General features: G+C 38.4%; 1 protein-coding gene across 2 annotated transcripts; it reads right to left on the minus strand.

The window, feature by feature from the left end:
• Positions 1-8,053: 8,053 nt before the first annotated feature.
• Positions 8,054-20,382, minus strand: pip5k1ba (phosphatidylinositol-4-phosphate 5-kinase, type I, beta a). 2 transcript variants are annotated; one of them, XM_074690539.1, is made up of 15 exons: positions 20,326-20,382; positions 16,617-16,770; positions 16,216-16,346; positions 15,392-15,509; positions 15,126-15,278; positions 13,997-14,293; positions 12,300-12,484; positions 11,569-11,649; positions 11,311-11,359; positions 11,111-11,195; positions 10,876-11,016; positions 10,691-10,781; positions 10,456-10,552; positions 9,893-9,963; positions 8,054-8,488 (listed from the first exon to the last, which is right to left on the minus strand). In XM_074690539.1, exons 2-14 carry the CDS (start codon positions 16,689-16,691, stop codon positions 9,925-9,927), a joined length of 1,542 nt encoding a protein of 513 aa, XP_074546640.1. In that variant the 5' UTR covers positions 16,692-16,770; positions 20,326-20,382; the 3' UTR covers positions 8,054-8,488; positions 9,893-9,924. The 2 variants fall into 2 exon arrangements, with proteins under 2 accessions (XP_074546640.1, XP_074546641.1); XM_074690540.1 differs by lacking the exons at positions 9,893-9,963; positions 20,326-20,382 and adding an exon at positions 17,093-17,202.
• Positions 20,383-22,898: the final 2,516 nt, after the last annotated feature.

Here is a 22,898-nt window from a genome sequence, read left to right on the forward strand (position 1 = left end):
TTCTGGAGCATCTTCTGACATTACACTAATGAAAACGCTGCCTGTGCCACCATGACTGCTGCTGCTGCCGCTGGGATAATTGTGGTACTAAGCCCTGACAGATCATGCATGCTCCCCGCCCCCTTCTTCCATAATCCCCCATCCAGGCTTAGTCTTCTCCCCATTTACATCCAGAGACCCATCCACAGCATCCTCACATCCTCAAACACTACCGGGAGCTTCCCGTTGTGGAGGCTCATTAATTACAAGACTGCAAAAGAAATTCAGCTTTACTGAACCTCGCTTCACAACTGGTGTGAGCACAGAGCTGTTACACTTCCAGACATGTCTTTTTACATCGTCCTACTTTGGTGCATTTTTCCTTACAATCAAATATTCATGCTGCTTGAACTCAATCTGAGACTGTGGAGTAAAATTGATTTTCCAATATTTGAACAAAACACCAAAGGTAGATTAACTTTAAAATTGTGACTGAACTTTGCCCAATTTTGCTTATAATCAAGTGATTTTTAGACCTCTACTGCAAAACAACACTGGCTGGAGATTATAGCAAAATGACTAAAGCGATTTCCAGACTAAAAATAGCACAGTGTATAAAAAACATAGCTCCACTGAAAGCATTAAGGGCACTGATTAAAATTAACCCAGGGACCTTTGTTGCATTTCAGACCCCTTTTGACCTTTTAAGACTCAAAAGAAAAAGGGAAAAAAAAAACAAGTTGAAATCACAGCCATTAATTTTCATCCAACTCTAACACTTGTGCAGCCCTCAGTGTGCACATCACACCACTGCACAGATTAAAAGTCTGTATCTTGTCTTCCCTGAGTCACCAGCTGACAGCAGGCAGTCGTGTCCTGAGAGGACTCAAATAAATAAATAAATAATCTGTACAGCCTCTTGATGAGTCGCCAACCAATGCAAACTCCGGACAGGATTTATACTCCAGCAGCCTGGACGTCTGGATTATGGCCCGGGATGGTCGTGCCACGAGAGCTGCTGCAGATTTCACTGAGCATTCGAAATCCCTCAGCACTGTAAGGGGGGCTGGAAAAACCAGGAGCACAGCAGGGAGACACAAAAATAACAAGCATCTATTTTTGAAAACGTTGGGTAACAACAGGCACAAAGGAAAAGAAGAGGAGGGGTTGTTTAAGTTCACCCTGCGTGTTGCCTTTGTTAAAAAAGAACCCAGATTAAGAGCCTGACAGCACAGAGGAAACCAAACCACTGAGCTGTGCTGAATTCATACAGCAGTATGACACTCACAGGCCATTTTGTCATAATCCATTACCCCTATGTAATCTCACAACACGCAAAGGTACAAAATCACACCTGTGTACACCTGCCTGCGCTACAAAGCAGTATTTGGGGTAAGCAAAGTAACTTTAGAGATAGGATTTCAGTGCTCAGGGCTAGGGTTTGTTTCTTACTGGGATTCATCTGTAAAAAACTTTCTTTGGAGCAGATTAAGATAAGACTTCAACCCGTATTAAAACGCCACCTATTGAACTGCTGTAATCCAGGGCTTTATCAAAGAACTGCGAGAAGAGAGAGAAAACCAACACGTTAGTTTTGCCTTCTATGGCAAGATATTGAATGACAGACTCTATTTTCCTTTCTATCAGAATTGTCCTTCAACGGGGACAGATTGAAAGCTCTAAAGACATGAACCAGATTTTTATTTAACTCACCCAGAGTCAGTCAGGTCGTCACTGATCATTATTGGAGCAAATCAAATTATGAGATAATGAATTACATTGTAACTTCATGGTTCTTATCGTGGGATCAGCGTTTTAATTCAACAGTAGTTTTTGACACACTTCACATTTAATTACAAATTCTACTTCTACATATAAGAAAATTGATTTATTTCTAAATTAAAGTGTGGTTTAAGGTGTGCTGGTGGGAGAGGAGAAAAAAGACACAAGGAGAGAAAAAGATGAAGAGGTGTAATGTAAGGAATTTAGGGTAAAGGATAGAATGTAAAACTCTCAGTGTGGCTCTAACTTTGGACTGTCGAGTTGAATGTCACCATGCAAACTCTTGCTCATACCAACATACTTCTATGATAATCAGGTTCCAGTGAACAGATCTTGCAGAAGGTCGATTTCTTTGAGTGTAAAACACCACACACAACAGGAAAATGTGTGACGATGACCCCATGAATTATTTACAATTAAATGTATCACAGACTGATTTTGTCATTCATTTCAGTCAACTAAATAACACCCCAGCTGGAAGAAAAAGTCTTCACTACTTTACATCTTAAAGGTTGGGCCTCTATCATTGTTCTTTCCAATACGACAACCTTGTGCTGAATGTTGATAGTAAAGAAATTCCATGGATGCACGGGAGAGGATTAGGAAGATAAAAAATGCAAAATTTCAATCAAAAACTTACCATCTAATGCACAACACTGTATTTATTTGTCATATTTTCATCCTGGGGTTAAATTTTGACAAAATAAGTGCCTACATAATACAGTATTAACATTTTGTAGTTTAAAACTAGAACAGCCTTTTTGTTTTCACATTTGATTCCCTGGGTTTATATGATAAATGTGATATTATCAATATTAATGCATCGGTATCAAAAGAATAAAATTGTATCTCTGGTTATAGAAAGCACTCCAGCAACAAATACATTTAAGTGAAATTAGAAAACAGTGCCCTGATCTCTTTTTTTTATTGTAAAGTAATGTTTTCAAAATTTTCAGAGCGAGTTTCTTGTAAGTTTTCCATCCAACTGCTTCTGGATTTATTGAAAATACAACACTCTGCTGCCAGTAAACTTGTTGTCTGCTGATAATGCCCTTAAAGCGCTATTCTTTGTTTTATTAAATAATATGGTCATGCCAAAGAGGAAAACCTGGATTGCCCTTGTGAATTGACAACTCAGTGTTTTAAGTACGGCATATAAACAGCTTGACACTTTTTGGAGCTAATATCAATTTACTAGCACCTGTTATCCTCAATAATTAAAAGATTTGAGAGATAAATCAATTTTTTTGCAAATTTACAATTTCTACTTTTTTTTCTCTCAAGATATTCTTAAAGATGCAAAATTTGCACAACTTTCTCTGAGCTGCAGATTTGTTTTTTGCACAGATGGCTGCACAAAGACTTTGAATCATTTCCTGTCCAAGATTGGAGCAACACATTAAGCTGCTGCGATATCTTTAGTCTCTGCTGCTTTTGGGTAACACCATGAAGCATTTTAATTAGGAAATTACTTGGTAACAGTTGAGGAAATTTCCAAATCTACTGAGGAAGCATTGAGAGTGAACTGCTTGGAAAAAGTATCAGGTTTAAATCATAAAAGAAGAGTTACACTTCCAGGATCACGGCCTCAATCACTGCATGGTTTTGTCTTGTAATTAACAAACCCTAGGAAAGCCTTCTATGTTTTCCAGTTCTTCCACAGATTGAGCAAATAAGTCTGAAGTTGTTTGCTCTTCTTAATGCTTTTACATAAGAGGTTTGTTTCTTTGCCCCTTCTCACTTCTTTCCCCACGTGTTGGAGTAACACTGTAGCGCTGCAATATTAAGGCCTCAGGCCATTATGCAATGTCCATATGCAATGCATGTGCGAGCCAGATGGAGGGACACATGCCACTCACAAATCTGTGGTGACAGTTGAGAGGGAGAGTGGAAAAGAGATTGACAAAAAAAGGAAGAGAGTTTGAGTGTGCGCACGTGCCCTGTACAGGTGTAATCTGGATCATCAGGGCACATGAGGTGACCTGTAGAGTCCAAATAGACAATGGGATAAAAGATGACATTTTCAGAGAGTGTCTCTCCATTGGCGGCATTTTCCAGTCTTTTTTTTTTCCAGACCTATCTGAATAAAACTAGCGCATCCAAATTTACATACTGAATGAAAGTCTGCTCCCTGGTGATTTCCATCACAACCAGCTGCTCTGCTGAAAAACGAAGAGACAGGGTAGTTTTTTTTTCTTGTAGTCACCACATTGAGGTTTCTGTTCTGCAGTTATATTGTCTCTTGAGGGTGATTTTGATATGTGAGACCAGTTAAACAGACTATTGGAGGTGTTTTATTTTAGGATGGCTATAACCAAGCCTACTGGCTTTAGTTTCAGCTTGTAAATAGATTGTATTTGTGTGATGCTTCTTTGGACTTTCCAGCGAAACTGCCTTTAAGTCACATTCAAATTCAACAGAAGATGTAACATTAAATGACTCTCAGTTAACTAAGCCCTTTTACATTTATCAAGGACACTTCAACATGTAGACTGCAAGGGCTGGGATCAAAGCCTAATCCATTAATTTGAGAAAAAAGTTACCGACCAACACTGCTACAGAATTTGAGAATATTGAAAGGTTTTTGTAAACTTCTCTCTTCATCCATCCCCAAATGTTGTCACTGTGATTTAAATCAGAGGAACACGCAGGATTGTCCTAAAGAGTGAGGTTATTCCTCTGCCAGGAGTCCATTGTCGGGCGGTCATTGTGAACTGCAGACACAGCACAGTCCCGGGCCCTTAGTCATGAAGGAGGCCCCCTGCAACATCTCCACCTAGCCAACTGCTGTTTGACACCCCTTAACAACCTGAAGGAAAAAGCCCCCAGATCATGATGGCGCCTCCTCCACTGTGCTGCAAAGAAAACTATCAGGACCATCAAGGTTCAATTTTCTTATCAAAGAATGAAACTTTCTTCCACCTTTCACTTTTCTGTGTTTGGAGCTCTCTTGCAAAATCCAAACAGGTGAGTTTGTGGCACTGAAGGACACAAAACCTTTGAAGATGATTTTGTTCTCAAAGCCCCTCTCTGGCAGACACCGTCTTAAGATTATTGGGCTGCAGTTAGCACCAGTCACGGGTCAAGGATCTACCCGTGTCTTGACCAACAGCCAATCAGATCCTCCAACTCAGTGCTGGTAAATCTTTGTTCCATAACCCTCAGGATCTTTTAAGAAACCCCAAATAACTGTCTGACTGTGTCCAACCTCAGCAGCGCTGGCACGTTGTAAGAGGTCATGCTTATAAAACTAAACAATCTGACCACATTCAAAGAGAGAAAGTTTTTTGAAAAAAAACAAACAAAGGCTAATTAGCCTTTGACATCAGGAGGTCATGACTGTGAATTCATAAAATGACACTGAATCCACTTTTTTAACACGGATTTGGGGTTTTAAAGGCCGTAGTCTTAAAACATTTGATCTGATGATGAACTGCCCATATTGCCCTTATTTTTTTATGTATTGCTTACTTTTTTTTGTCTCATGTCCTAAGTAGAGATTAAGAAAGGCCTTGCTTTAAACCTACTACACAAAGCTGATACAGTGAAAACAAACACCTCGCACTCTCTTAGAGCGCGCATAATAGTTTTCAAACAATAGTAATGCTAGTCCAGCCCCACCTCTTGTATTTACAGTGGGGGTAGCAGGCTGCAACACAAAACACAGATGCACCACCAAGGCCTCGAAAACACTTTGGATCACATTTAACATTTTGCTCATGAGAAAGTATGAGACACAAACAGAAATGAACTTAAATTGAAGTTAGTGTTCTGATCATAACTTGATCGAGGAACTCTGTTTAACTCCTATGGCCGTTAATACAAAGCCAGCGTAAGGCTATGAGCGAAACGAAGCACGGTGAAAATATGACGACACTGAAAGCGAACAATGCAAGGACGTACCTACCAGGTGAAACTCCGCTGGTCTCCCGGATTAAGAAGTCACAGGTAAGTCCCAAGAGTAGTAGAAGATCTAGGAGATAATAAAGCGACGAGGGTTACCACGGGACAACGTTTTGACGACTTATTTTAATTCCTCCGCACGTCCTAACTGTGTGATTTCCTGGTTCTCTCAGGTATGTGGGCGTGGCTTAGGGGCTGCAGGTGTCCAAGGCTGCAGCGCTGCAGGAGTTTCGCATGTGAGGCCCTTTGGGTGCGGTAGGTGGTGACACTACCTTGAGTCACTCATGTTGTAACCATAGACTGTATGAAACACGTTGTAGCTAATCTGCATCTGATATTGTGACTCAGTTTATGAGCGACTATCATAAACAACGGAACGAGGACCTGTAAAGGTTACCAAAGGGTTAGTATTAATATGTTTATTTATCTTACTTATAGTTAACAGTAGGCTTCGCATGTGAGACTGACTAAAATGTTTCCTGTTAATACCTTTAAACCTAATGAATAAATAAATAAATAAATAAATAAATAAATAAATAAATAAATAAATAAAAATCTTGTATAATTGAAACTAATAATAAAAATAATAATTGATATTGGAAAACTGACAAAACATTTATTTTCATTCTTTTAATCTTAGCTCAAATATCTTAGCAATAAATAACAAGTCCTTTTCAAAGCTGGTTGATTAAAAAGTGGGAAAGAAAAAATATGTAACCGTTTTTCAAACTAAATTTGGCTCATTGATTTTCATGTAATGATCTTGAAATAGTAAAACAGGGCTAGCAATGCCCAGGGCTAGTAACCTTTTTTTTTTTATAAAATAAAAAAAAAATACTGATGCATGCCATTTCTGCACTCATTCGTTTGAGTCTTTGCTGTTTCTCATTAGTTATATGGCAGCAAAGCAGGCCGTGATTTAACATGACTGGTTTAACCAGTTCGGGTTATTATACTCTGGCATGTCTGAAGTTGGGAAACAGGGAAACAGGGAACCATATCTTCCTTTAACACTGGCTCTGGACAGAGAACCCTTGTTTAGACAAACTTAAATGGGATAATAATGCTGTTTTATGAGTAAAAGGTCACACTCAGAGTACATATTGTTACAGACACAGACACAGACACATTCATGTTTCCAGCAGATGGTTTTCTCAAAGTAATTTTAACTGAACTCCTTTAAACCTGCAATGTTTTCACCTCACACTATATAGTGTAAAATTTCAATTTTTATAATAAACAGATATAAGCTAGTATCAAAATATAGTTTTTTTGTGAAACTTCTCAGATTTGGTTTGGCTTACTGGAGATAATCAGACCAGTTTGGAGGCTAATAATAACGGTGTTAAGCCTACATGGGAAAAACTACAAAAACTACAAAAACTACAAAAAAAACTACAAAAAAAAAAAAAAACTACAAAAAAAAGCAAAAAACAAAACCAAAAACAAAAAACAAAAAAAACGTTCATGCCTTTTTTACTCTACATTGTTGCGCCCTCTTGTGTCTCAATACAACATGACAGTACACACATTTCACAGAATTTATTTAAGTGGTATATATATATATATATATATATATATATATATATATATATATATATATATATATATATATATATATATATATTTGATGGAGGTTCTGCTGCAGGGGTCCATGACATTTTTGGTAGACTTGGCAATTTTTCCTATTTTCAAACAATTGTTTCCAAATATTTTATTTGCATAAGTTAATGTCTTCGAACACATATTGATGGATACATGCAGGCTAAAATTTCTGTGTAATTGAGATAGTTTAAAATTAAATGCCTCATAACAAGGTGTGTTTATATATGATACTAGACCCTGGGGTCCTTGGTCTGAAAAACGTTAAAGACCCTGTTTTACATGATTACAATGAAAGTTAGACCCAATAAAAGAATTCCAAAGTTATATATACTCAAGAATATCTAAATTTATTGCACAGAAGTCAAAAAGCATTGCTTTAATACAGTAGTAAGCTTTTGAATGTAATCAAAGTACAGATTTCCACAGAAGACACGAGATGGGACCTAAAGTTTGGTTGATATTTTACCACAAGGATTAAAAACAGTTTCAAACAGGCATTGATTTAAAAACCTTGTGAATTTAAAGTTAGATCCATGGCAAAGAGATGCATGAAATGTTTAGGACTGTTAACTGTTCAGAATATATTTCATTACAGAAAAAAACCCAACACATTTTAACACTCAAATATATCTCAAGAGTCTTGAATCAGAAATCTAGACATGTATATGACTTCAAATGCACATTGACATGTTCTGACAGCTGAATTGGCACGTTGCACTCAGATTTCTGAAACCAAAATAACATCAACGAGGCTCATGATCTGAAAACCAAAACATCTGCTGATTAAGATAAAAAAAAAAAACAATATCTTTCCTCAGAGTTCCAGCCTCTGGGCTTTTTTTTTTCTTTTGAACATTTCACAAAAAATCCGACAACCAAGGGTACTAAAACTGAAACTCTTACTATCAAAGTGTTAAAAAGAGTTTCATAGTGTTTTAAAGTTAACAGCAGCTCCCGTACACAGCTACATAAACACAGTTTGTAACCAAGTCTGCTGTTTAAAGATTTCTACAGATGAACCAGTAATTTGGCACATTTAGTTTCAAAAAGGAAAGTCAAGGAGAAAGGCACAGAATGGTGCTCACAGTGAATTCAGTAACTGCTCGTAGTTTGTGTTGCATTCATTCTGCTGTAAAGTCCTGATGCACTGACTCTGTGACACTGGGAGGTCAAAGGTCTGGAAGGCAGGAGAGGAAGAGGGATCTCTCATTACTCCTCACTAGAACAAAGCAAAACAGACAATTTAGTCTTTGTCATTTAGGAAATAAAGAACGGTATGTGGTGATAGGGGCTGAAGTCACTGATACTCAAATATCTATGAACAAACATAGAGGAGTGGGGTTTAAAATGAACTATTCCTGCTGTAATTCTCGATAGCTGTTTCTTATAATTTCCATGTTTGTTGAGAACAGGCAAAAACAAAGTAGCATGCAAAGGAAAAAGGGTCTGTGTGCATCACAGGTTGCAGGTGCATAAGTAGTGTTGTGTGTTCAATTATAAGTGATAGACAATGTGGGTGCTCTGTCTCATTTTACATTTGAAGTCAGTTATCATACAGATGTTTTATTTCATCAATATAAAAGATGGAAATATTCTGAGCTAAAATCATTAAGGACTCAGATTAAAAACTAAACCTTTTTTTGATTGTGGTTGTAGATGCAGAAGTGATAAGGATACTTTTGAACAAACTTTATTGCTTCCTTTTTTGTACGTGTTCTCCACATTAGCTGCATGGAAAACTTGCCCCAGTGGAAGGCTTCTATTTCAGGTGCGAGGACACTTTCATGATTTCCCTGCCAGTTTGCGTGACATCACTTATGACGGATGACTAAAGCCTCCTGCTGGGTCTTACAGTTTTTCAAGGCATGCAAATCGGTGCAGGTTTTGTGTATGTAGGAGCTAATACTGGTGCCTCAATGAACTGAAAACTAGAGTGTCCCTGAAAGAAAGTGAACAGATGTTCCAATGTTTAACAAACTGCATAATTTTTACATAGTACACAGTTACACAGTGAAGTACACACTTGAAATAAATCAATTAAACCCAAACAGACTGTAAAAAATATCCAGAAACGTCTAGAACATCTCTGAATATTCAAATCTGTCTCCTTTATTTCTCTCTCCTTCTCTGTTCTTTGGTTTTGAATCCCTCTGTTGTCTCTCAGAGGTTTTAAGATTAGATTAGCTCAGACGTCTGCAGAGCCAGAGAACTGCTAAATGGGTGTGAAGAAAAGCTTCACTTAAGCCTGAATGAGGATTTGTTGGTTATGTAAGAAAAGTACTGTAGGAAAAGAGGACTGATGGAAGTTTCTGAGGCTGACGCAGAGGTTGGAGAGGGAGAGCACAGGAAAGTAGGACTGCTGAGTCATGAAAAACAGAAGTCACAAGATGCAAGTGCACAGGTCCTCCATTACCAAAGAAAGTCAAAAAAGCAGCAAACTGCAAGAAGGAAGATAAAAGCATAAAAAAACAAAGCATGGTCTCCTTGATACACAAAGGATTCCTCTAGCTTACATGTGTCAAAATGGAGCTGTCATAAGGACCACTATGCTCCTTTGTAGATCTAAGACAAGATTAAAAAGAAAACCTGTAAAAAATGTTCAGGATGTTTATTTGCTGCTTACAGTTTATGGATTCTGGGAAGAAAAACCACTGATCAACTCCAGCTGGGTCTCCTGGGTGAGACTGTGTGACGCTGAAAATGCAGAAACACCCAGTGACCCCTGGTTTCATTGCACTCCTCCCAAATACACGAACAAAAAGTATAATGCCTACTCCTTTTTGGTCAAGGTCATGATATAGGATGAACATTAATGACTGCGAGAGACAAGCTGCAAGAAATATGTCCCCTTAATAAATCCCTTATATTAATCAACTTGTTTGGTATAACCTCAGGGTTTGAAAATTATTAACCGTTGTAAACACCAAATCACAGGTTTAGTCCTTCAGAACAAACGTTACGGCATCAAAAATGCCAGTTTCTCCACTGTTACTTCAAAACCTAAAATTATCTTTGGAAAAACAAGCCAAAAGTCTAAATCTCAAGACTGGATGGTGTTCTCTACATCTACAACTTAGAGCCAGAGCAATAAATAACAGGTAAACCAGGGAGTATAAAGTGAACCATAACCTTTGTCAAGCTCTAAGTTTAAAATTCCAGGGTTTTAGAAACAAAACCGTTTCATACCAAGTAGTCGTCCTGTTCTGAGTCTGACTGGCTCGCATCGAGAGAGGGCAAAGGGTAATCCAGAGCAATTGTTGAACTTGAGGCTCGGCGGTCCTCACTGTAACATGAGAAAAAATAAACAGTAAAGATTTTATCTGATGTTATCTAGCTCTTGTGTTTGCCCCCGAAGTGGTCACAACCCCTTCAACAATTCCAACATACATGTCATCACTGACGATCTGAAGTCGGACATTACCTGTTGCCAAATTCCTTTTCCTCAGCTTTAGGGGACTCAAAAGAGACAGCGGGTCTTGGCAAGAGATCAGGTTGTTTGGAGGAGGTGTAAACTATCGCCAAAAGCAGATTCAGAATCAGATACATAAAATAATTGAGATCCAAGGTATAAAGATAAAGTATCTTAAAAAAGTTGTTACGGCTTACAGTTTCCATCCAGGTTGTCCATGCTCTGTGCCTTCTTCTCCTCCTTCTTCTCCTCCCTGCGTACTGACAGAAGCTCCTGAGAGGCAGACCTCACTGCATAGAAGGAAGTCTTCTTCCTCTTTGAAGATGCCCCTCTAATAGCTGACACAAACAAAAAAAAAATATATAAAAATTTATATTGTACTACAAATATGCAAAATATACAACACTGTGTTTGTGTGTTGCAACAACTTACGATGAATCTTTTTAAATACAGTCGAGCCCATAAAATTCAAGAATCTGTCGGCGTAAAAACTGGGCCTGTGAACCGACACCGTGTCCTGAAAAGCAAACAAAGCTTTCAGATATACGCAAACACAAGTGTAGATATGAAACATAAGCGCTGAAATACACACTCAGACCTTCAGGAGAAGAGAAGTATGTTTAGTTACATACCCCATCATGCACCAGAGCTTTCCAGGAGTGCTCCATCTTTTTCATGAACCTGGAAAAAGTCATTAAAACAAACTAATGATCACTTGTTAAATTATCGTAAATACACTTTATGGTTTAGAGTCCCTAGTAGACTACGATTAATTTGAGTATTAAAAAATGTCTACAAAAGTCAGAGAAACCACTCTGGTGAACACCTGTTTACATGCTTGAGATGAAGACTAATAGTGTATGGGCAGGTGTGTGATACTGTGAACTCACCTGTAGGACTGAAGGATATCAATGATTCCTAAAAAGATGAGTAGGTTCTCATCTTTGTGTTTGGCAGGAATTCCTCCAAATCTGAAAAAAGACCAGTTAGTGTGTAATAATGATAACAATAATAATAATAATAATAATAATAATAATAATAATAATAATAATAATAATAATAATAATAATAATAATAATAATAATAACAATAATAATCTTTATTTAACTGGCAGGGACTTTAAAGCTTCTGTGAGGAGTTTGTAGCTGCTTATGAAACTTTTTTTTTTTTGCTTATGAAACTTTACACCAACCTGACCCACCTACGTATAATTCCTTGAGCAGGAGGTTTAGATTAACTACCCCATGAATAAATATAGACCCTGTTTCCTAAAAAAGAGTCATAGTTCCTGCAACAAAAATTTTGTATAGATGACCTCAATTCGTTTGTGGCACCATCTTCCCATTTTTAGCTACTCATGGAGGAGAAATGATCTAAATTTCAGTCTATTTCACAAACACGACCACCACTAACAAAAACTTATTATATGGGCTTTAAAATTAGAGCACAACAGTATAAGAGAAAATCAGTGTATGATATAAAAATTAAAAGTACCACACTGTTTGGAGTTATGTTGAATTCTGAGATTTTTTTGAAGGCAATTTGAAGCAGATGAAACAAAGTCAAGGAAAATTGTTATAAAATTAAGATCCAAACAACACTAGAAAACAACTCGACTCACGTTTCATCATCGGCCACAGGATCGGGGTCCCTCACACCGGCCTGAATGGACTCTAAAGCAGTGGAGTAAAGAACCTTTTGTCCTTTCCTGCTGTCGCATCGGCTTCCTCTGCTAAGTGGCTTTCTGTTCAAAATGTGAATACCCAAGAGGAGGCTGTAGTCCATGATCTTAAAGCTCTCCAGAACCTGAGGGTAGACAGAATCCTAGATTAAGAAACTCTTCTCAATAAAGACATTCACTCAACAGTGAGGGAAATAAAACAGCAGAGGTAAGACACCCAGCGGATTTACACAACATTCAGGCAGTTTGATTTTGAATGCTTGCTCTCGTTGTTGTAAGAAGTATGCTCCACAAGTTTGTGTAGCTAGCTCAGTAAGTGATATTCAACTTATTTCCATTATGTTTATCAAACCAGTTTAATTATTGTAAGCTTTGTGCTGTTTTATTTCCTATTTTTACTGTAAATTAGTTTGATTTTGTTGACCTAACCCATGATAATATATCATAATCAGCAACTGTAGTCAGCCCTGATATTGTGTCTTATAACCATATGCTATCCTAGCTAGATTAATATAATGATTATGATAATATTGATATGTACGGTTCACTACTGGGCTATTTCTCACACGGCATTTTTATCTCAGTTTTTTCTTGATAACAAGGTGAGTCAGAAGCTAAGCAACAATTAGAGAATGCTTAATAGGCATGGTCATTTTAAGAGGCTAAAATGTAAGCTGGTTATTTAGCTACCTATGCTGCTTAGCTAGCTAGCCAGGTGTGGTGAGCTCAGACACTGACACCATCCAAAAAGTGCTTACTGTGAGCTGTAGTAAACTCTTTCCACTGCGAAACTTAAACCATATCAGTACAATGAAAATGGCTTAACTTTCAAAGAACAGTATGTTCTCAACTGTAAATCTGATTAATGCATAACAAGACTTGAAAGGTGTGTGACGAATAGTTTCCTATTTTTAGCCTCCCACTTTAAACTTTCAACAAGCTGTGGACTTGTTTTGCGTAAAGCGGACTGGATCTGCAAACCAAAGAATGAACTTTATAAGTTTCAATCCGTCTGACCAAACAAACTCCTGTAAACAATGAGGCTCTTACTTACTGTATTGTTACTTAACACAAAATAAGCTATTACACTGAAGCATGATGGGAACACATAACACTCTGATAGGCTAGTTTGAGCGCTGGAGTCCAGTTCCTGAGCCTGATAATATGAGTCAGGTGCTTTGGTTTTAATCCTCCATCAAGTGGCCACTGTTGTTTCAGTCTAATGAATTAACAGGCAGGCGCTAATGAGGTCATCATAACAGCTCGAGGCCAAGTGAAGGGAACATGCTGTAGAAATATGTGCTCATGGTTGCGTAATGTTATCAAAGGAAAGGGGGACTGCATGATCATTGGCTAAAGCCAGTCAAGACTGTGTCCATGGAAGACAAAAAGAGAATAATATTTGACTGACAGAAATACAAAACAGGTGATTAAAACACAAAACACATACATGACCTCGAGCTGTCCAAAGAGCTGTATATGTTTTTAGTTCCTCACGGTGCTCTCTGAGAGTTAAGACGCCAAAAGTGACATTGCACAATATTTAGTGTCACAGATAACATGTCATTCACATAACTTATCTCTCCCATTCAAGTAAAGCTATTTTTTCAGAGATTATTTGGTTTCTGAAAACTTACCCGACAGTCCCTCTGCAGGGTCTTCATCAAAGCGTTATAAGTCTCATGGTCAAAGTGCAGGCCCTCGTGCATCTCCTGAAAGTCCAAGTCTTTGAATGTGGGGAAAGGCTTAGACCGCTCCTTGCGTGAGGCACGACGTTTGTATGAAGAGCCTTTCAGGTCGTACTTGTAGTGCATCTTCAGGGCCCGTGGCAGCACATTGTTCATCACCACCACACGGACAGTGGTGCTGCCACACTGGATGCAGTAAAGACCATAAAACTTTGGCAGTAATGTCCTTGGGTTCTGATTCAAATTCTGCAATAAGAGGGAGAATAACACAGTTTGAGATTACAGAGAGAAAACTGTATAAAGCTCCTGCTATCAACTCATTCATCAAATGAACGTTGAAGACAAACCCAAAAAGTAAAGTATCACAAACTCAAAGAAGATAACCTTAGATTTTTAATGCAATTTGCACTGGTACAGGGCAGTACAAGTAATGGATTTTTTTCTTCCTGAGTCAATTCTACAAAACAGGTGAAAATATATATGAACATAAAATCAGATAGCAATATAAAAAGAGGAAAGGGGTAGAAATATAAAATATAAGGAGATAAATGATAAAATAAATAAATAAGTAAACGGCACAGTGGCTATACTGTGTATTAGAGCAAAGACATGGTACAAAAAAGAAACATAAATGTTTCCTTGTCCTGTGAGGTGATTAGCTGTCCATTTAGTCTGTGAAGTGTAGGGTGAGTTACTTCCTTCCAATCTTGATGACCTGTGTTACTGTGCTGGCATTTCCTTTTAAGTGTAAATCGTTTCCACTGACTCATTTTTCACTCTTTTTATAGTTGTATCTCTCACTTGCTGTACACATATGCTGTTTTTCCAGTGTGCCATTTGGTCTAACACCTATCCCTTCAGAGCAGTTAGAAGCATTAAAATCACAATATAGAAAGAAACAATCTTAATGCTGTTAATTTGACTTTAAGGGAGCATGAGGTTGGTTTTGATGTCACATCACATGTAAATGTAACTTCAATCATCTGAAAAACAACTTCTGCAGAGTGTGTTTCTGCATAATTACCCCTGAAAGCAGTGTTGTGATAATGTGCAGTTCATGATGAAAACAGGAGCTCACCATGTAGTAACCAGGAAGCAGCTTCTGCAGGAACTCTGCCTCTTTGTGCTGCACCGTCTTGATGATGAACTCATCGTCACTGGTGAGGTAGAACCAGGAACTGCTGGCTCCAGGGTTAGAAAGCTCGATCAGAGGCTCATTACAGATAGAGTACTGAAATACAGAATGACGCAACAGTTTTAAGAAAGAACAAGTGTAGCAACCTAATCCACTGAAACTTACGTCACACAGTGTTGTATCAGAATGATGGAGAGCTTTACTCGTACCAGATAGTCGTCGGGTTTGATGCCAAACAGCTCTCTGAAATAACGAAAGGCCAGTGGTGCGTACGTTTTCATACGGAAGTCAGGGAAGTGATGAGCTGGGGTCAGGTTGCTGCCCTCACTTGAAAACAAATAAATGTACTGGTTTAGGCGCACAAAAATATCACTGATCTCACAACAACAACAAAATGCTTTTCAAGCATGCTGCACTTCAACATGTCAAAAAAAAAGAAAATAAAAGAAAAAGGATTCAGCTGCGCTAATCCAGCTGCATTGCATGCTAGATTCTTGTCATGATTTACTGAGACAGTAACAGAATAGAACTATTTTTCTGATTTAATAACCTTGGACCTGTACTTTTCCTTCTATGGTGAGTAAAAACCAAAGAACTGTTGCTTAAAAGTGTGTTATTCTCATGAATCAAGCTATTAGAGTGTAATCTTCCAGTAGTTAGCTGCTTCCTGTTTTGTCTTACACATCTGTGCTTTGAAAGAGAAATACAAACAAAACCAATGACTTCAAATTTCCTTGTTTAGGACTTGTAAAACAAAAGAATATCTTGTAGTATTTTTGAAGCCTTAAACATTTGCTGCATATCATTTTGTACTTTCCTCTCCATATTTTCTTTCAAAGTTCAACAAAGCCCAAAACCTACCCCCAAATTTTAGATATTCATTTGAATAGAGCAATATTTCCTCACACATCTGCACTGTTTTAATCTCATGTAATATTAAACAAAGTGTTTGATAATTAAAGAGTGTTTGGAAATGGTTTGAAATAATCTAATTTAGTTAAGATACATGTCAAATAAAGTAAGGAGTCCATACCTGGGCAGGTAAACACTCTCCACCACAGAGAAGTCCTGCATGAGAACGTCTCGGTCTGGTTTTGAGCTGAGGTTTCCTACAGCGTAACCAATGCCCAGCTGGATGGCTCCTTTCAGAGAAGCTGGTGTGGGCTTGAAGGAGAAATGAAAGGCAGTGTTTGAGCATTGAAATAAACACCCAGCTTTGATGTATTTTCTTAACATTCATGAAATACATTCAAACTCCCTTGTGACTATTAGACAAGTCTTCTGTCTTTAACACGTAGACAAGGCATGTAAGAAATGGTACTGTAAAGGTAACTTTAAATGACTTTTTTTCAGTTGTTGGTGTCATTAAGGTAAAACAGGATGTGGATGTTTCAAATGTTTCCTTCCATGATGATTGATAATAACATTTCTTACTTTTTTATGATCCTTTGACATTTTGGCGGCCATGGTTCCTCTCCTCATGCTGTCAGTGATAGAAGAAGTCGACATCTTTCTCACAGAGAGAACTTGATCAGAGGGAAGCTGAGATGTTCTTCCTCCAGCTATGAGGCTGGCTAGTTCCTTGTTTCTGCTCAATGACAAACAACCAGAAGCAGCAATTTATCTTCAGTTGGCTCTACTAAAACTGCATTTTCCAGGTACACCACTCCTGTGGATGAGGAAGAAGAGAGAAAGTTACACAATGTGTGTGGCATTTGCATGAGAGCCAATGCAAAGCACCTGTCAGCTGATGTAAAAACTGCACCACTTAGCCTGTTGACTCAGGTTTCGTTAGCAGTCATAGTCTTCAAAAAATCTCAGGTTTCATTAGCAGTAACAGTCTTCAAAAAATCTCTAACTCAGTTTTTCAAGTTTAAATTTTACTCCCTCAAACTTTTCAAAGGACTTACAGAGCTGTGAAGTATGCAGACCTTTCCGTCTGAGCCTCTGGTGAGATCTGAGTGACCACCACTGTTTGTGCGAGTCTTTAGCCCCAGAATCCCTCACAACAAGCCTCGATCCTAATTAAGAAGGATTGGGAAACAGTTACATACCAAACTCCCCTGTTTTATAACAGAGCATGAGTGGACTCGTGTGTGTCCCAGTGTTTGTGTACGTAACCCTCAACCATTTGAGAAGGCAAGAACAATAGCACAAACAAAAAGACAACATTTAAACTGACTTCTTCAGTACCTCATAAGTAATCTACTGTGGCAGTGGATTGTTTGGTGAGATGTTACTGTGAAAAAGTTCCCTCACTGAACTGAAGGCAATGACTTTATTTGACCCTCATATAGAAATCAGAGAGTAGTGTACCAGCATGCCCACCTACCTGATAAGATAATCTCCCTTAAAGTTACAATATATGACAACGGACCCAGGTTTAATGCACCTAGATCAGGGCTGTCCAATTTGGGGCCCATGGGCCAAAGTTGGCCCACCAGCAATTTTTTTGGCCTGCAGCCTATGGTTGAATATATATTATATATACATATATTTAATTGTTATTACTATTTTCCCACTGTCAGCAGCTTGAATTTCTCATGCATTATTTATTTATTGTTGCGCTTCCTTTCCTGACCATGAATTAACACTGTGTTACATTTGGAGTAAGGCGCTAGTCTCGTTAGCTCAGATCTGGAAGTCCATGACCAGAGAGTGAGATGATGCAGGGTCATGGCAAAAAAAAGGTTAAAATAGTTGGGAACATGAATACTTTTTCACAGAAATTGATCCCATGGCAATATGGCTAATATTATGAAGGCAGAAAGTTGATATTTTAAAAGAGTACAATCTTTGGAAATTAATGGTACAGTAAAAGTACAGTAGTCATTTATAGGGAAAAATAATCTAAGCAGGTCTCCTGTTTTATTACGTTTCCCTTATTTTAAAGGATGGAAAATGCAACATCTTGATTCCATAGGAGTATGCTATGTCCCATGTTGTTCAGGTTATATTGCCCTAAGTGTCTTTGAAGACATAGGCCTGGAATTGGTACCATATGGATGTTCAATAATTTCATGCTGTGCAATACAGTAAAGAAAAGTGTTTTCATTTTCAAAATTACTTGTATAAGTATTTATTTTGTACAGTTATGCTATAGGCATATTTAATATAATGCACTGCAACAAAAACACCCTAATTTGTTTTTGGCCCTTCACTGAAAAGAATTTGGGCACCCCTGATCTAGATGTTCCCACTCTATGATTGCGTTGCTGTATTGAGTTATCATTGACATTTTTATAACATGCAGATATTCAAACTGTGGAAGTTTTAACCTCGAGTGAGATGGGTGCACCATGGCTAAATTCGCTGAGACTTCTTGGAGGTGGTAGGTGGGTACCAGTAGGTTTTTACCATGTGTATCCTACATTAAGAAATAATCCTCACCAGAAATTATGGTGTCAGCTTGTTAACACTGTGTTAATCCCGCTTTTAGCTGTTTAAATGAACTGTGGCCAATTTTAACCTTTAAAATAGTTTGTTTTTTTGGAAATTTCTATTCAAATGATGCAGTAAAATCACAAAGATATTTCAGTTGAAGCACAGAAAAACAACGACAAAAAACAACTTAAGTGTTGGTCTGGATCCTTCTACTCACCATACAAAATAAAGATAGTGCACAGTGAGGCACTCCACATACAACCTTCAAAAGGTTTAAATGAAGACTACTGATCTGATAATGATATAAATATATGTAATTTAGCTAGTCAATCAGTCAATCCACGAAGATCCTGACAGACAACCCCTCTGTTTATTTTAAGAGCTGCTTCAGGATGTGGTATTGTGGTCAGGCAGGAGAGAATGAGTGACATTTGAGAAAGCTCAAAGATCTACTTCACAGTCAGCCTTTAGTTTGTACACATAATTAAGAAACTGAACAAGATATTGATTGATAATGTTAGATAATAATTGTGGTTGTTTACTGTTGTGTCTTTGTTAGGGTTGTTTGGTTTCCTCTGCAGCAGTCTACACATAACCAGTGATATAACAGCTCAGTGAAAATAAAGACATGCTGGATTAAGCATTTGCCTGAGTGAGTTAGTTAGCACTCTGCATAGTTGGACAGATTACATGGATGATTTCTATTTTAGTTTTTGGTCTGCAAAGCCCAAGGAACCAGATTTTACAGGACCTTGGTGAACTGTTGTGTAGTGCAGCAGTGAAAATGATGGGGATAGCTGATATTCTAAACAGAGCATAGCATATCATAAATGAAGAAAAACATCTTTTTTCAGATCTAGAGAAAGTCAACAGTGATATTTTTCTAAAACTCGCTAGACCAATAAAACTGTCTCATTGCTGTCTTCCAAAATGAAGCAGCTAGAATTCAAACTGGTACTCCTGTTTTAGTGATTTTTGCAAGGTCTTACGAGGATCTACACTTCGTCAGAGTCCAGTACTACCCTGCTAGGATTAAGTTTATGTTTTTAAAACCAACTGCCCAGTATATATTATTCCTTAGGTCATTATTCCTGGTAATATCTCAGAATGATGACTAAGCATGCTGAATTAAGGAGCCCATATATCAGTTATAACACATTTGTATAGAAACAAACATATCTCTCAGAAAATGATTGAAAGCATTTAAGTAAGGACTCTGTCTTAGAATAATCTATCTGATGATGAATAATAAATAAATGAAAATCACAGACTGATAGTGGATCCAAAAATTAAACATTAAACCCATAATAGAGATAGGATACATTACACGGCATGTGTGAAGGTGATGAAGTGTTATGTAACTGGTCAGAACCAGGTGAACCCAGGTAAATATTTAATCCTGTTCTCACTCATGGCATAAATACAGCATTAGTTTTGAATTTATGGAAATGATAGAACAACCACACCAAGTTTTACTTTCTGCCTGACTGAAGGGAAGTGCTGCTGGTTTCCTCTTGTGATACCATCATCAGCTCATCTTCCTCCTGACTGACTCAGACAACCTGTCAATGCTCAACAAAATAACTCTTTAACAAAATAAAATTGTTTCATAGATGACCGATGGGAGGATAAAACCATCATCACACCAGGACAGCATTATCCAGAAGTTACAGGGAGAGTTAGATGACACATCCTCATTTCTTACAGAAGAAAAAAGAAAGTACTCTGTCAGGTAGAAGTTGAAGCTTTATGTCCTTACCTTATCAGACATGGCTGTGTGAAGACGGTGTTGAATGTTTCTCGCCCCCGACACTTCTCCTTTGTGTAGCATAAACTCTGCAACACACTGATTGCGTTGAGATGAAGACAGGAGTGCTGTAACTGTCGAGCATCCTCACCACTTCCTGTCCCTCTTTCTCTCTCTCTCTCTCTCTCTCTCTCTCTCTCTCTCTCTCTACCTGTTGCATAATTCCATCATAAAACTATATGAGTCAATCATAGACTGGTTGTTGCATCAGAAGTCTAAGGGAAAGTTTTGAAGTCAGATCAATAACTTGTCAACGTTTTCTTTTCATGATTTTGTTTTTACTTCTGCTCATTAGAAAACTGCACAACTTGAATACATACAGTCACTGGCCACTTTATTTGGTACAATTTGTTAGTCCCAGGTTGAACCCCCTTTTGCCTTCAAAACTGCCTTAATCCTTGGTGGCATAGATTCAACAAGGTACTGGAAATATTCCTCAGATAGTTTGGTCCATATTGACATGATAGCATTGCGCAGTTTCTGCAGATTAGTCGGCTGGACATCCATGATGCGAATATCCCGTCTACAACATCCCAAAGGTGCTCTATTGGATTGAGATCTGGAGACTGTGGAGGCCATTTGAGTACAGTGAACTCATTGTCATGTTGAAGAAACCAATCTGAGATGATTCCAGCTTTATGACATGGAGCGTTATCCTGCTGGAAGTAGCCATCAGAAGATGGGTACACTGTGCTCATAAAGGGATGGACATGGTCAGCAACAATACTCAGGTAGGCTGTGGACTTTAAACCATGCTCAGTTGGTACTAAGGGGCCCAAAGTGTGCCAAGAAAATATCCCCCACACCATTACACCACCACCACCAGCAGCCTGACCCGTTGATACAAGGCAGGATGGATCCATGCTTTCATGTCGTTGACGCTAAATTCTGACCCTACCATCTGAATGTGGAGCAGGAATCCAGACTCATCAGACCAGGCAACGTTTTTCCAATCTTCTATTGTCTAGTTTTGGTGTTGCTGTGTGAATTGTAGCCTCAGTTTCCTGTTCTTAGCTGACAGGAGGGTCACCTGGTGTGGTCTTCTGCTGCTGTAGCCCATCTGCCTCAAGGTTGGATGTGTTGTGCGTTCAGAGATGCTCTTCTGCAGACCTCGGTTGTAACCAGTGGTTATTTGAGTTACTGTTGCCTTTCTATCAGCTGGGACAAGTCTGGCCATTCTCCTCTGACCTCTGGCATCAACAAGGTGTTTTGGCCCACAGAACTGCTGCTCACTGGATATTTTCTCTTTTTGAGACCATTCTCTGTAAACCCTAGAGATGGTTGTGCGTGAAGATCCCAGTAGATCAGCAGTTTCTGAAGTACTCAGACCAGCCCGTCTGGCACCAACAACCATACGTTCAAAGTCACTTAAATCACCTTTCTCCCCCATTCTGATGCTCGGTTTGAACTACAGCAGATTGTCTTGACCATGTCTACATGCCTAAATGCACTGAGTTGCTGTTATGTGATTGGCTGATTAGAAATTTGCGTTAATAAGCAGTTAGACAGGTGTACCTAATAAAATGGCTGGTGAGTGTATATTTCCAACTATTACATTGTTGCTATTACTCCTAGCATTACTCATTTAAGGTTTGATCTTTTCACAATGCTACATTTATAAAAACAGTATTTGGAAAAGAAGAGTGATACTTTGAGGTGTTTTCCTAAGATTTGCCATGTTTATTCTGGACACCCCCTGTCATAAAGATTGTGCACATTGAATAAAATTGTTTGTGATGGCATCAAAAGCACGAGGAGTGAACAACTACAAGTTAGCTCAAGAGAGTGTCAGGGGGACGTCACTTCCTCTCCATCAGGAGATGTTCTGGGTTAGGTTGAGGGGTGAAACCGGGGTAAGTGCGGTAAGCCCAGAGCACAGCAGAGGGAACACCCACATGTTTGGATTGTTTGTTAAACAGTTTTGCACTCTGCTTGTAAGCCTAAGAGAAACAACATCCATCGGTAATGTTGGTTTTTGTCTTCTTCTGGTTTCTGGTCTCTTTTCTTGATAATGGTTTCTCTTAGGCCTTTTTGGGCTTGGGAGAATTCTATGATGACACAACAATATGATCAAAAAATTTAGCAGTCAATCAGCCAATCATATCGTTCCACATTACTGCTTTTTAATTAGCCCATTAATCATTCCTGTAGTGTTCCTGATCTTTGTTTCATATAACCTTTTCAAACTCCATAAGCAACATTTAGGTGCCGAAATAATGTCAGTGGTAATGATGAAGATGATCAATGATTTTTACAAAGACACAGTGAACCACTGTTTCTTACATTTCCAAAAGTCTGTTTCTAATGTGGCATGTCGAGAGAGGCGTCTGAAGATGTTGACAGGAAGTGAGGAGGGAAATGATAAGGAATGACAATGAAATGATGCACAGCAACCCTTGACCCACTTTCAGGCACATCTTCCCATCCTGATATTTAGCTCCTTTAATCTTCAAAACAACTGCTACCAGTCATTTGCTTATGATGGATCAGGTCTACTCCAGTGTTACCTTTGGTGGCACAAAGCC

Source organism: Halichoeres trimaculatus, unplaced genomic scaffold (genome assembly GCF_033239565.1).
Source record: "Halichoeres trimaculatus isolate MK-OKI-2021-1 unplaced genomic scaffold, fHalTri1.1 fHalTri1_scaffold_16, whole genome shotgun sequence".
NCBI classification, from domain to species: domain Eukaryota; kingdom Metazoa; phylum Chordata; class Actinopteri; order Labriformes; family Labridae; genus Halichoeres; species Halichoeres trimaculatus.

Excerpts from the sequence above, each read along its gene's own strand:
- pip5k1ba (XM_074690539.1), bottom strand. The coding sequence starts at position 16,691 with ATGTCGACTTCTTCTATCACTGACAGCATGAGGAGAGGAACCATGGCC. Across the intron at positions 15,279-15,391 it reads TCAAACCCGACGACTATCTG|TACTCTATCTGTAATGAGCC; the intron begins GTACGAGTAAAG and ends TCTGTATTTCAG. Across the intron at positions 14,294-15,125 it reads TGCTTCCTGGTTACTACATG|AATTTGAATCAGAACCCAAG; the intron begins GTGAGCTCCTGT and ends CTCTTATTGCAG.